Source organism: Coregonus lavaretus (genome assembly GCF_964263955.1).
Source record: "Coregonus lavaretus genome assembly, chromosome: 17".
Lineage (NCBI taxonomy): Eukaryota > Metazoa > Chordata > Actinopteri > Salmoniformes > Salmonidae > Coregonus > Coregonus lavaretus.
In genome coordinates, this window is record NC_140004.1 from 33366858 (window position 1) to 33381389 (window position 14532).

The 14532-nt window shown below is 40.6% G+C and overlaps 1 protein-coding gene across 6 annotated transcripts; it reads right to left on the reverse strand.

Moving 5' to 3' along the window:
* Nucleotides 1-1982: 1982 nt before the first annotated feature.
* On the reverse strand, nt 1983-14271 carry LOC311144905 (tumor necrosis factor receptor superfamily member 10B-like). Of its 6 annotated transcripts, XM_084181086.1 has the most exons (11): nt 14109-14271; nt 8210-8375; nt 7767-7895; nt 7497-7608; nt 7196-7305; nt 6905-6997; nt 6665-6705; nt 6180-6455; nt 3965-3998; nt 3668-3834; nt 1983-3519 (listed from the first exon to the last, which is right to left on the reverse strand). In XM_084181086.1, the coding sequence occupies exons 1-11, from the start codon at nt 14169-14171 to the stop codon at nt 3499-3501; spliced, it is 1212 nt and encodes a 403-aa protein (XP_084037212.1). In that variant the 5' UTR covers nt 14172-14271; the 3' UTR covers nt 1983-3498. The 6 variants fall into 6 exon arrangements, with proteins under 6 accessions (XP_084037212.1, XP_084037210.1, XP_084037209.1 ...); XM_084181084.1 differs by having other exon boundaries at nt 1983-3834; nt 6905-6994; nt 7214-7305; XM_084181083.1 differs by having other exon boundaries at nt 1983-3834; nt 7214-7305.
* Between the last annotated feature and the right edge of the window lie 261 nt (nt 14272-14532).

Below are 14532 nucleotides of genomic sequence, written 5' to 3' on the forward strand. Positions count from 1 at the left end.
TAGACTAATCTTAGCTGCCTCCATGTGTGGGGATTGATTCATTGTACAGGTTTAAAGAGATATTCAGAGAGGATTCTTGTTCATAATGATTATAATGTTACAGATTCTCCTATTCTCCAAGCTCCTGGAAATGCTATTACTGGCTAAGCCGTCTGGAGATCGTAAAGATGAAAAACATTCAAAGACAATGATAAACCAATGAGTATCTTACCAGAGAATACAGATGAAATTGGTAATTCACATAAAGATAAAGGTAGAGACCAACAGGTGGAAGATTTAACTAATGAAGAAGAAATTACCGAACCTAATCATAGTCACAGTTAATTACCGCTCATTACTAACCTACGTGAGTAGAATAACGCCTTTAAAAGTGTAGAAGAACAGTCACTTGTATTATTTTGGTGGGAAGATGAGACAAGATGGGGATTCCAAGCAACAAAGGCAGATTACAAGTATAAAATAATCTGAAGAAAACCCACCCCTTCTCCCAACATCAAAAACTGACAAATTGGAAAAGATTTTAAACAACCATCCACAAACACAGGACATAATCCCTTTTGAACGTAAGAAAAGAGTTGTCTCCATGTGTAACGGACTCTGGAGGGTCTAGAGATGTGGCTTGCCCCAGTTCCACAGCTTTGGTTTTGCTCTGTGAGTAGGATGTGCTCGCCTGTTGCTCAGTTCCTGTTGCCACTGATACATGTGTAGGGTCATTCCCAGTAGCTACAGACACATGGGTAGGATCATTCCCTGTAGGAACCTGTGTGCCACTGCCACCTGCTGGACTGTTCTGAGAAGACACGTCGCTGTTCTGAGAAGACACGTCGCTGTTCTGAGAAGACACGTCGCTGTTCTGAGAAGACACGCCACTGTTCTGAAAAGACACATCACTGTTCTGAGAAGACACGTCGCTGTTCTGAGAAGACACGTCGCTGTTCTGAGAAGACACGTCGCTGTTCTGAGAAGACACGTCGCTGTTCTGAGAAGACACGTCACTGTTCTGAGAAGACACGTCGCTGTTCTGAGAAGACACGTCACTGTTCTGAGAAGACACGTCACTGTTCTGAGAAGACACGTCACTGTTCTGAAAAGACACATCACTGTTCTAAGACACGTCACTGTTCTGAGAAGACACATCACTGTTCTGAGAAGACACATCACTGTTCTGAGAAGACATCACTCTGCGTATTTCTGTCTTCTCTCTTGCCTCTGCGTTGGCGGTTCCTGAAGCTCACCAGTCTCCTGGCATTTCCCAATGTAATGCCAGTTAGCTGGATGAGCTGCCTGGCGGTGCAGCGGTTGAGGTCAAATGCAGTGTTCTTTGCCATCCTCACACTGAGTGCAGGTGCAGCAAAGACCCTTCCTCTTTGACTCCAGGCCTACATCTACTGTTGAGGAGTGGTGGTCTTACCGGCAGATTGGTATTTGTTACATTTCAGTAGTGGACGATCCAGCCTGATCTATGGAGGAGGAGCTGGGACTATTGAAGATGACGAGGTGCCCGATGAAGAGCTCCGGGGCCTGTCTGTCAGATGTCTCTACCTCCCTGCCTGGCTGAACAATCTATGCTCCCTCCTCTCAAGATACTACCCTTCTGAACTGCTTATCATCTAAAGCTGTGGAAGACCATCACCCAAGAACTGCCAGATCTTCCTACATTTGTTTTGTGATTTTTTTTTTTTTTTTTTTTTTTTAAGCAACAGATTCAACATGTAATGAAAAGAGCTAGCTATATAAAATAAATATATTATTATTATTCTGACTTCTGAATTTATTGCATCAGAATAACCTTTTGGAATAACATAATGTCAACAGAACAATCCATGTTGTTTTATCTCTATGTCAAAAAGCATACTCTTGTGAGTGATATCCATGTGCAACATTTTAGTACATTAGAGTGATATTTGGTGCTAGCTAAACATATTTAGAAAAGGGCACAACATTTTAATTTTAATATACCAAAAATTACCATCAAAACTTGATCCCCCAAAAAACTATATTTAATTGTGAAGAACATCGACATACAATAATAAATATTGACATACATAATGTGTGAAATGTTATATTAAAAAGGACACTGGCAAGGCAACTGCACTTTGGATCCAACTCAAGGAAATATTAACAAGATCTGTAAACTGTAACAGAGGAGATATGACAAGAAGAAAATACTGAAATGTTAGTGAAACTGTCCTGAAGGGCAATCTGTGAAAACAAGAACATAACTAACAATGTAGAGAGAAGACTATCTTTTGCAATCATGAACAAAGTCTTGGGCGACTAACCAAACTCATTCCATCAATGTTAAAAAAGGCCATGATAAATACTACATCACTAAATACAGTGTACAGGACTACAGGCTGGGAATAGAAGCTCATCATTAGACAGCAGAAGACTAAATTATTTCCATAGATAGCGTCACCTAGTGGAAACTACCTGCTCTGAACTCGTGACCTGATCAACATTGCCCATTTACAAATAACAAACTGTCAATGCCATTTTAAAACACTTGGTTACACTGAAACATCATTCAAATAAATCACATACATTATTTGCTTAAGGAGTAACTGGAACTTTCGCATTATTATCAGTGTCAAGACAGAACTTTGTAGCAATATGGTGGACAGTCACACCAGTGCCAAGCATATAGGAGAAACCAAGGCAGCATTTCATTTTATTACAAAGTCAAATTGAGATAAAAGTATAGTTTGTACACAATGTTCATCATCAATACAAATAAACAATTTTGCTCTACAAGACCAAAATACATATTCTTTTAATCTCATAATTACCTGTCTTTTTTGATCATGTGTAAATATACATTTGTTTTACATTTATTGCCGACTCATCAATAGAAACCACTGGGAGTGCATCCCAAATGCCACCCTATTTCCTATATAGTGCAACGCTTTTGAACAGAGCCCTGGTCAAAAGTAATGCACTATAAAGGGAATAGGGTTCCATTTGGGAAGCAAGCTTGGTGTTTAAAACAGCCCCTGTGTTTAAAATACATCCAGGGCAGTCCATGCCTTGATCAGTGCATTCCATAATGGCCTGATCACTATGCACTACACCCGCGTAGACATCATCCGTTGTATATTATCCTGTTCCCCTACAGCAGTGGTTCCCAGCTCCAGTCCTCCAGTAGTAGTCCGGGGCAAACTCACCTGATTCAACTCATTGAGGGCTTGATGATTAGTTGACAAGTTGAATCAGGTGTGCTTGTCCAGGACTATAACAGAAACGTGTGCCTTTCGGGGTACTGGAGGACTGAAGTTGTGAAACACTGCCCTACAGTGTATATTGACTACTCTATAAACATCCACCACCAGCACTACAGTCACTAGCCAGTGCATAGCCTACCAATTCACTGTGTGAAACTGTACATAGGGAATGACTTAACAGCCAGCAAATAGGCCTGTCACAGCAAGTACCTGGGATCATTTAACGGCACAGATACGGCTCAGTTATGACTCATATTGTACATCTCGTCCAAGAACTTTAGGTATTTTCCCCAGAACTCTGTAGAAGCAGGGACATACTTTTACTTTTCTGCATATTCATAATAACTATTTTCAATGGCTTTAGAAATAATATTTTCTGCTGATAACCTTTGGTCAAAATAAAGTAATGCTTTGATTAGGTCATTAATGTCAGCTTCCATGCCCACCTTTTCCAACCATACTTTCAACAGTTCATAGACTCGATCTTCAGAATGAAGGTGTGCAGTGCTTTTTATAGCATTGTCACTGAGTCCAATGTGCCTGAAGAATCTGTTATGGTAGTTAACGTCCAGCTCTTCAAAAAGTTCAAAACTTTTCTTCAAGGACTCGTCACCTGAAAACAAAAAGGCATGTCAAGACCATGACATCAAAGCCCACCATTCAATACTGTATTGTAATCTTAGGCTACATATTATTTTATGTTAACTAGTCTAAAACCATCAAATATAGAGGGTTACTCTCACCATTCAAAGGAGACAGTTTTATGAGGACATCTTCCTAAGAAATGACAAATAAAGAAACAATGTCAGTTATAAGTCAGGCTCCTTAATGAGGCCCGTGCACTAGCTCTGAAGTTGACTCTTGGAGGGTCATGCAGGAGGGTAGGGGAAGGACCTCTACAACAGCTCTGGGCTTCTTGTCTCTGCCTTACTCCGTCCCTCCCTCGACCCTGCATGTGCATCTATAAATCACATTTACAATGCCTTCAGAAAGTCTTCACACCCCTTGACTTTTTCCACATTTTGTTGTGTTACAGCCTGATTAAATTGAGTTTTTTTTGTCCCTGGCCTACACAATACCCCATAATGTCAAAGTGGAATTATGTTTTAAAACAATTTTTGTACAAATTCACTAAAAATGAAAAGCTGAAATGTATTGAGTCAATAAGTATTCAACCCCTTTGTTATGGCAAGCCTAAATAAGTTCAGGAGTAAAAAAGTGCTTAACAACTCACATAATAAGTTGCATGGACTCACTCTGTGTGCAATAATAGTGTTTAACATGATTTTTGAATGACTGACTACCATCTCTGTACCCCATACAATTATCTGTAAGGTCCCTCAGTCGAGCAGGGAATTTCAAACACAATTTCAACCACAAAGACCAGGGAGGTTTTCCATCATCTTGCAAAGAAGGCCACCGATTGGTAGATGGGTAAAAAAAGAAAAGGACAAAAAGCAAACATTGATTATCCCTTTGAGCATAGTGGAGTTATTAATTACACTTTGGATGGTGTATCAATACACAGAGTCACTACAAAGACACAGGCGTCCTTCCTAACTCAGTTACCGGAGAGGAAGGAAAGCGCTCAGGGATTTCACCACGAGGCCAACAGTGACTTTAAAACAGTTACAGTTTAATGGCTGTGATCGGCGAAAACTGAGGATGGATCAACAACATTGTAGCTACTCCACAATACTAACCTAATTGACAGTGAAAAGAGGGAAACATGTACAGAATATAAATATTCCAAAACATGCATCCTGTTTGCAACAAGGCACTAAAGTAATACTGCAGAAAATGTGGCAAAGCAATTAACTTTTTTTTCTGAATAAAAAGTGTTATGTTTGGGGCAAATCAAATACAACACATTACTGAGTACCACTCTCCATATTTTCAAGCATAGTGGTGGCTGCCTCATGTTATGGGTATGCTTGTAATCGTTAAGGACTGGGGAGATAAAAAAGATATGGAGCTAAGCACAGGCAAAATCCTAGAGGAAAACCTGGTTCAGTCTGCTTTTCACCAGACACTGTGAGATGAATTCACCTTTCAGCAGGACAATAACCTAAAACACAAGGCCAAATCTACACTGGAGTTGCTTACCAAGAACACAGTGAATGTTCCTGAGTGGCTGAGTTACAGTTTTGAATTTTGAAATTCTCTGGTAAGACCTGAAAATGGTTGTCTAGCAATGACCAACAACTAATTTGACAGAGCTTGAAGAATTCTGAAAATAATAATGTCCAAATATTGCAAAGTCCAGGTGTGGAAAGCTCTTACAGACTTACCAAGAAAGACTTACAGCTGTAATCGCTGCCAAAGGTGCTTCTACAAAGTATTGACTCAGGGGTGTCTCATGTAAATGAGATATTTCTGTATTTCCTTTTCAATAAATTGGCAAACATTTCTAAAAACATGTTTTCACTTTGTCATTATGGGGTATTGTGTGTAGATGGGTGAGAGAGAAAAAATGATTTAATCCATTTAGAATTCAGGCTGTAACACAACAAACTGTGGAATAAGTCAAAGGGTCTGAAGGCACTGTATGTGCTTGGGCTTGGCCACTAGCAATAGTTCAGCAAATCTACAAAAACAAGTGTAAAAATGCACACTAGAAAAGACAGGTGACCGACCTAGTAAGTCTTTGTCAAGATGGCGCAAAGGGAGTAGCACTACTTCAAAATGTGACATGGTGGCTAAGCGTCCATTCGACCGTAAGAGTAATTATTAATTGTGTGTACTAATGCTATCATACATCAGACAACTGTGGCTTTCAACAAACAGTAAGTAAATGGAGCAGAGAATAGAAAGATGAGCAGAAAGTAAGACCAGATCCAGAATAAGATGACTGCTAAAGAAACTATAAGGATTGAGTTAGAAAAGAGCTTGGGGGAAGACAAGGGAAGACAGGGGAAGGTAAGTTAGCATTAGAATGCCCTGAGCTGCTGCTCTCACCCTAGCCACAGTGCCGGGCTGCCTCTTGGCCGAAGGGCTGGGAAGCGGGGAGGATCTGGGGAGGGGGGTTGAGGGTAGTGCAGACAGACTGGCCTGGGAGGAGTTGGTGGTGTTGGGGAGGCTGTCGCCCAGTCCATTGTCCTCATCCTCAGTGGCTGAGGAGGCTTTGGCACCCACCGCCTGGGTCTGCTCCAGCAAGGGGTGTAGCTGTGTGTCATCCAGCACAGCATTCTGGTTGTTCTGTCTCTCCTCAATTGACCTGTTGTTTTGATCATCCTGCAAAATATGAAAAATTACATGTTGTCTAATGAGGCAAAAATGTTGCTGTTCAACTGTGCTGTTTGCCATGTTCTCACTAAAGGTGTGTCATTGTATCAGCTCATCCCTCAGTCACTGTATCAGAATTAATCAAATCCGATAAGTAGTGCTGATTGAGTGACACTGTGAATGTGAAAATAACATTTTTATGAGACTGACTGACTCACCACCACAACCTCCAACGTCTCACTGGGATTATTCTGGGAGTCTGGAACAGAGGAAATGTGACTCAGACACGGCACTTTACTTCCAGGTACAATATTGACTGTTCTGTTGATAGCTTTGAGGCTATGTGCCCTCTGGATGGCTCCCTATGTTATTTATAGTGCACTAATTTGACCAGGGCACACACCCTGAGCCTTCACTATTGAAAGCAAAGGTATTTATTTTATATAAAGTGATTTTACCTGTCCTTTTAGATTGCTTTCGCCTCTTCCAATAGACACCGGCAATTGCAGCAGTGATACTAAGTACTGCCACCACAATCACAATAACAGCTGCTGTTTCAATAGAGAGAAAATTATGTTTAATGTCACAACTCTATCCCTCTGCTGTTTACCAAATTAGTGGTTGTTGTTTGAATCCCGGATTGCGTCTTTATATTCAGAAATAGTCAATTGCCAAATACATGCAACATTAATAACATTTACAAAAATAACGACACAACAGAGCATGCAGCAAGGTGATGTATGCTGTACCTGGGCCTGGAGTTTTACCTGAGATGGTGCTGGATGTGGGCATTCTGGTCTTACAGACCGTGTTGGACGTAGTGGTGCAGTTCTTCACCCTCACCTCATTGTCTTTACATCTGGGAGAAGAGGAGGGTTTCAACAAAAATAGATATTTTTAATGGATTTTGATTAAATATTTTGAAAAGAGATGTAATGTGTAAGGTGAACATTCTTCATTTTGTAATGTTTAATGATAATCGAATGAAGTATAAATGGAAGTTTGTTTGTCAAGTATCAGCGAGTCTGCTCAAATATTCTATGGATGTACCTTGAGCACTTTTTGCACACCTCGCAGGCTTGGTCAGGGGCACAGAAATACCCTGGTTTACACTGGCACTCTGTGTTCTGAGTGATGGTGCATGTCTTTGTGGTCACCTGATCTGTGAGAGGAACACAGAGTTTGCCATGTTGAAAACACAAAAAGATCAGGGCCTGCATCACAGAGTAGAACTGCTGATGTAGGATCTGTTTTGTCATTCATTTCAATGGCATTTATTAAGTTTGAAAAGGCATAACTTCATCGTCAAACAGAATTTACCTGAGCGACACTTAGTGCACTTTAAGCACTGTTGCAGTCCGTTGTCATGTTCAGTGTATGTGTCGAAGTCACAGTCCTCACATGTTCCTTTCTCCAAGGCAACCGTGCACGACACTTTGACATATTTACCTGAGGCCATAGAGAAACAACACAGTTACTAGGCTGTCCAAACAGTTGTCTACCTGTACATTAAGCAGACACTTGACGGTCAGCTGAATATTCATTACTGTAGTCATTACAAGGTCAAACTTGCTTCAGTAGTTCCCATGATAGATTTCAGCTTGTGACACACTGGCTACGTCCAAATAGCACCCTATTCCCTATATAGTGCACTACCTATTCCCCGTAGGGCTCTGGTCAAAGGTAGTGCACTATATAGGGAATAGCATAGGCTACCATTTCGGATGCATACACTGTGGATCTCAAATCTCCATTTGGCTCACCAGCTGGGCAGTTCAAACAGCAGATGTTGTCATGTGGGTACTCCAGGTTTTCCCGGCATGAGATGTCCCGCTGTCTCCTGTTCCTGACGCTGCCTCCTGTCTGTGCCAACTCAAGGCCAGATTGAGCTGCCGCCATGGGGTTGAGGGCCCAGATTATGAGGACAACCTTAGATAAAGATGATGAGCAACTTGTACTAAAAACATACTGTCATCCAGTTGTCCCCTTGCTTCCTTTAGACACCCATAACATCTAAGCAAAGTGTAATCAAAGTGGGTTAGTGAATCAGCATTGTAAAACTAGTTATTTCTTTCCTCACAATATGGCATTATCAAATCAAACTTTTTTGGGGGTCATATGCACAGGAAACAGCGTAGAGTACACAGTACAATGACATTATTGACTTTACAATAAATAAATAAAAATCGGGAATACCTCTAGGTTCCATATTAATGACTAACCAGGGAAGGGCAATATCACAATCCCAGAATGTATTTGAGATCATCCAAACCTTGTTTGCGAAGCAATTTCCTAGCTTTTGTACATACAGAGCTCCTTGTTCGAATGATATCATAGTTTGCAACACTTCAGTTTGATAACAGGACCAATATAATTACATTCCTGATCACACCACTGACTCTAGCAAAACAACTACAAAGTTCAGCTACTGCGGAAGAGGGAAGCAATAAATGGGGATTTCCATCACTGGCAATAGTGGAGATGGATCATAAATCTCCCCCACTTAAAATATTCAGACATGGTTAACTACTAATAGGCCATTTAATGTGATGTGTAGAAAATGAGACATCAGCAAGTTGCCAGTCATTGTGAATGTGGGTATTTTAGGCTGCATTTAAAGGCACCCAAATAATTGGGCAAAAGATCAGAATTGGGCTGCCTGTGTAAACGCAGCTTCATACACAGAGTCCGTATGGCATATTACTCTGTTCATCTCATGAGAACAGTGGGAGTCTAGCTGAGGTAAAACTCCATAGGTTTTAACTCATTTTATATGAGTTGGGCAAAGGATGTTATGTGAAGCCCATGCGGCTCTGAATGGTCAAGTGTAGGTGTGTGGCGGAATAAGAGTGTGACTGTACATGGGTGTATGACTGATCAAAAGTGTATGCATATTAATGTCAGCATGTTCCCTTTCTGGAAAACGCATGTTCCTGTCAGTGTCTTTGTGCAAAGTTGAGGGTCGCTAGACTTGAATGTTCATAGTATTGAGGTCAGACGGAGGTACCGAGGACACGGATGGTTATTGTATCGTGTGAAACTTTCAGACTTTCTGATGTTGTGGGATTCTCTCTGGTGTTTACAGAACATCGGTGCTGTGAGATGAGGATATCAGGGCCTGTTTAGACAAAGCAATTGTAGCAGTAGAGCAAAGAATTACAATGTATGAGAAGAAACTAGTGTCTGCAGTGTAGCTGGCAACATTGATGATGATTACGAGTATTTAATGCATGGAATGGTAAAGGTCCAATGCAGATGTTTTTAAAATCCTAATATCAAACCATTTCTGGGTAACAATAAAGTACCTTACTGTGACTGTTTTCAATTGAAATGGCCAAAAATAAACAAAAATAGCTTCTTAGCAAAGGGCAATTTCTCAAGCAAGAATTTAGCTAGGACGGTCTGGGAGTGGTCTAAGTGGTTAGTGGGAAACTGAAAATTAGCTGTTATTGGCAGAGAGGTTTGGAACGGCATTTCTTATTTATCTACTAACTATTTTACCGCCTGGTGATGTCACCAAGGAAGGCCAAAACGCCATCCCACCAAAACAGGATGACATTTCAGGCAGTCTTTTCAAACATCTCTTACACTAAAAGGGCATTATCATCATTATCACAATTTCACAGTGTTATTCCAACTTCATAGTAGGGATGGGCGATATGGACAAAATATCATATCACGATATTTTTGACGGTCTGGTGGTATTTGACGGTGTTTTATATTTTTGGATAATAAAAGTTCTAAATATGCTTTAAGAGTAGTTCATGACACAAGGGTGGCAACACATAAATTATAAGTGATTTTAAATGGGGCTTTCTCCATTTATACTGTTCAATCCAACTCCAAACAAAGATAATTTTCTGCATTTTCATAAACTTCTGCATTTTCTGCACTTTAATTATAATTTCCACATGGTGCCACTAGCATGGTATGGGAAAGAAATCTAAGCCTAGCTAATTGGTGAACTGTTGGAATCATAGAAATATAATGATTATTCTAATTCTATAGTTGGAATATAGTGAGCAGCACCTTGAATACATTGTTGTTTGACATGACAACGAATGAATAAGCCAGGGAGGAATTATTGACATGGCAGGAACCAAAGTGTTGGTCAGTGTTTCCAGGAGAACGTACTTACATGTTACTCTTTCCATGACAGACTGACCAGGTGAATCCTGGTGAAAGCTATGATACCTTATTGATGTCACTTCAATCAGTGTAGATGAAGGGGAGGAGACAGGTTAAAGAAGGATTTCTAAGCCTTGAGACATGGATTGTGTATGTGTGCCATTCAGAGGGTGAATGGGCAAGACAAAAGATTTAAATGCCTTTGAACGGGGTATGGAAGTAGGTGCCAGGCACACCAGTTTGAGTATGTCAAGAACTGCAACGCTGCTGGGTTTATCACACTCAACAGTTTCCTGTGTGTATCAAGAATGTTCCACCACCCAAAGGACATCCAGCCAAATTGACACAACTGTGGGAAGCATTGGAGTCAACATGGGCCAGCATCTCTATGGAATGCTTTCGCCACATTGTAGAGTCCATGCCCCGATGAATTGAGGCTGTTCTGAGGGCAATAGGGGGAGGGGGGGCAACTCAATATTAGGAAGATGTGACTCATGTTTGGTATAGTTAGTGTATATAAAACACAGGAAAATCACGTTTTTGACTGCACTGGGCCTTTAAGGCATAAATGTATGAAAGTGTTTATTCTTTATTTATTTTCAATGTATGTAGTTATATCCTTGTGATGTAGGCCTACTTCTCTATTCATGTAATGTATTATCTAATGTTTTATCTCTGTTTGGATCCCAGGAAGAGGAAAGGGGCTATCTAGTCAGTTGCACAACTGAATGCATTCAACTGAAATGCAGATTTTTTCACCTTGCCGTAGCTGCTGCTTTAGCTGCTAATGGGGATCCTAATAAAATACGAAAACGATATAGGCCTACATTTGATTAAAACTGCCTAACAGGCATTAAGGCTAATTAACATAAGTAATCTTGAGTACAACCTCAACTGATTTAAATCCTTCATAAATAAGTAAATAGGATCAATGTCATATAGTGGAAACATACTCCTACCATGAACGCTTCATAACTTGACTCAGATACCAACATTTTGTTTTGTGACAATAACACACATGATAGTGTGAGATATACAACCTCCTATAGCACAATATAACAACTTATGCAAACATCTTGAACTTTAAACACATTTACTTGAGCAGTAGCCCAGAGGCTACATACATCAAACTTCTCAGCGTGGGAGTGCTGATCTAGGAACAGTTTTGCCTTTTAAGATCATAATGAAAAGATTGTATGTACAGAGGGACTTGATCATCCCTCCTACTCTGAGAAGCTTGATAACTAGTCTCCCTAGGCCGATGGGAGGTCTGGGATTTCCGTGACTTGATAGCTGTGGCCCCAGAGTTGGACCTGTGCTACTTTAGTAGGTAATCAGATTCATCACTTTTCACTGGTAGATCATAATGGTTAGCTCTTTTACACGGAACACAAGATGACATGTTTCCCCCATAGTAGATATTCTCCTACCTTGTTCCCTGTAAAAATATATCCTTTCATTTCAACTCTAATCAAATGGCATGTTGTTGCCGTTTTTTCAACAGGTGCACAGCTGGGAAATAGAAATATAGGCCTAGACTACTGTATGGAACCGGCACCTCATTGTTTATTTTTTTTTTAGAAAGCATGGGGTACATTAACTGCACAACATTAAGGGTATATCAGAGTAACAACCGTGTATGAGTATGCACAGCAGTGTTCTAGAATATTGGACCATTGGTGTTCCTACTTTTCTAATTCCAGGAGTTGCTTTAGAGTTCAGAAATCTGCATTTTCAAAACACAGACCATCAAAAAATCTGCGTTTTAAACCATTTCAACTGCATTTTATATTGCTTACAATGAAATAGAAAGGTATTTTTTGCTAAAACGATGTATGGTCATCATATTTCTAATGTTTATCATTTACATTTAAGTAATTTACAAATTGGTGCATTCAACTTAGGATAGCCAGTGGGACAACCACTCCTTTCTTTTTTTTATGGGGGGTGGGGGAGGGGAAGTAAGTAGAAGGATTACTGTTATACTATTCCAGGTTTATCATAGAAAGAGTGTAGCCAGCTATGTTTCCTAATGTTTTGCTTGAAGTTAATCTTGCATTTTACCTGAGAAAAATAGGCTACACCGAGAAAAGCACCGGACAAAAGTATACTGAACAAAACATATACGCAACATGCAACAATTTCAAACATTTTACTGAGTTACAGTTCATTTAAGGAAATCAGTCAATTGAAATAAATTCATTAGGCCCTAATCTATGGATTTCACATGACTGGGCAGGGGTGCACCCTTGGAAGACATATGCCCACACACTGGGGAGCCAGGCCCAACCAATGCAAATTAGTTTTTCCCCACAAAAGGGCTTTATTACAGACAGAAATACTGCTCAGCACCCCCCCCTCAGAGATGTGGAGGTCCTGGGCTGGTGTGGTTACACGTGGTCTGCGGTTGAGGCCGGTTGGACGCACTGCCAAATACTCTAAAACAACATTGGAGGTGGCTTATGGTAGAGACATTAACAAATTCTCTGGCAACAGCTCTGGTGGACATTCCTACACCTGTCAGGTGGATGGATTATCACTAACAGGGATGAAATGCTCACTAACAGGGACGTAAACAAATGTATCACAAAATTTGAGCTAAATAAACTTTTTGTGCATATGAAACATTTCTGGGGCCTATTTCAGCTCATGAAACCAACACTTTACATGTTGCTTGTATATTTTTGTTCAGTGTAGCTACACATCAGTCAGAGCTCTGTCTGCTAATAGAATACCTGTTCATGAATTATCATCCAAGTGGAGAAGTGCAACTGAAGCACAAAATATGTCTGATGCCAAGCAGAAATTACAATAAGTATTTTAGATCTTATAGATTCTTCTATTTAAAAAAAAAATGTATCGAACATTTAAATTAATAGCGGACATGTAGGCTACCTGTAGGCTACCTGGTTGGTTGGGAGTTGTGCATTCAGGCTGTGCGTTCCCCGTGTATGGTGGTCTCAGAGCCACGTACCTATGTCACAACTATCGCATCTCAGGGTCTATGAACTATGATTTACTCGTTAGTCCGCCATCCCATTGTGACATAAGTATGCGGCTCTGAGACCACCATCAGCGGGTAACGTAGCCTACAGCCCGAACACGCACTTCCGCACAATTCCAAACCAACGCATCCTCTATTCATTTGAATGTGTTGACAATTGGAAAAATTGCTTGAGCTGCCCTGAGAATTCATAAAGTATGAACACTGCTGTGCACGTTTGGTACTCTGATAGGCCCTCTAGTCAAGCTACACAGTAGACTACACCGGCTTCAACCGGCGCCACACAAAAATGTCACACCTTTATGAGCCAATTCTATTGGCATGTTTACGCGACATTCTTTCTGACCGCACACATGGCGCATAGATTCTGAAGATTTTTTTATATTAGAATACATGTCAATCAAAAGTATGCCAACATCGATAATATCATTGGCGAGTGAATGACATCGCTGTACGTGCAGTGTGTAAACAATGTTTCCAGTCAACTTGATCCCACCGACCGCTACAAGTGTCGCGTGAAAAAAACTTACCATCAAATGTATATAGCTCATACTCAAAGGTGTCGTACACATCCCAGTTGAGAGAACCACCATCAGATTATACTCAAAGGTGGCGTACACATTCCAGTTGAGAGAACCAGCATCCGATATTATACTTTTTCTCGCCAAGCAAACTTCAGCCAACTCTCCTCATGATAGAGAAAGTTCCAGATGACGGTTGCGCAGCCTCCGTCACGCCCCTTTAGTCAATGGATTATCTTGGTAACTCCCAATTTAACCTTGTTCTCAATCCTAGACACTTTTTTGATGTCCTTAGATATCTGTTCCATTATCATTGTTATTATTATCCACAGAATGCAAGGATGCTTTTGGGATAACTTGATACAAGGCCTCCTGTACCTTGGTAGAGCATGGCGCTTGCAACGACAGGGTTGTGGGTTCGATTCCCACGGGG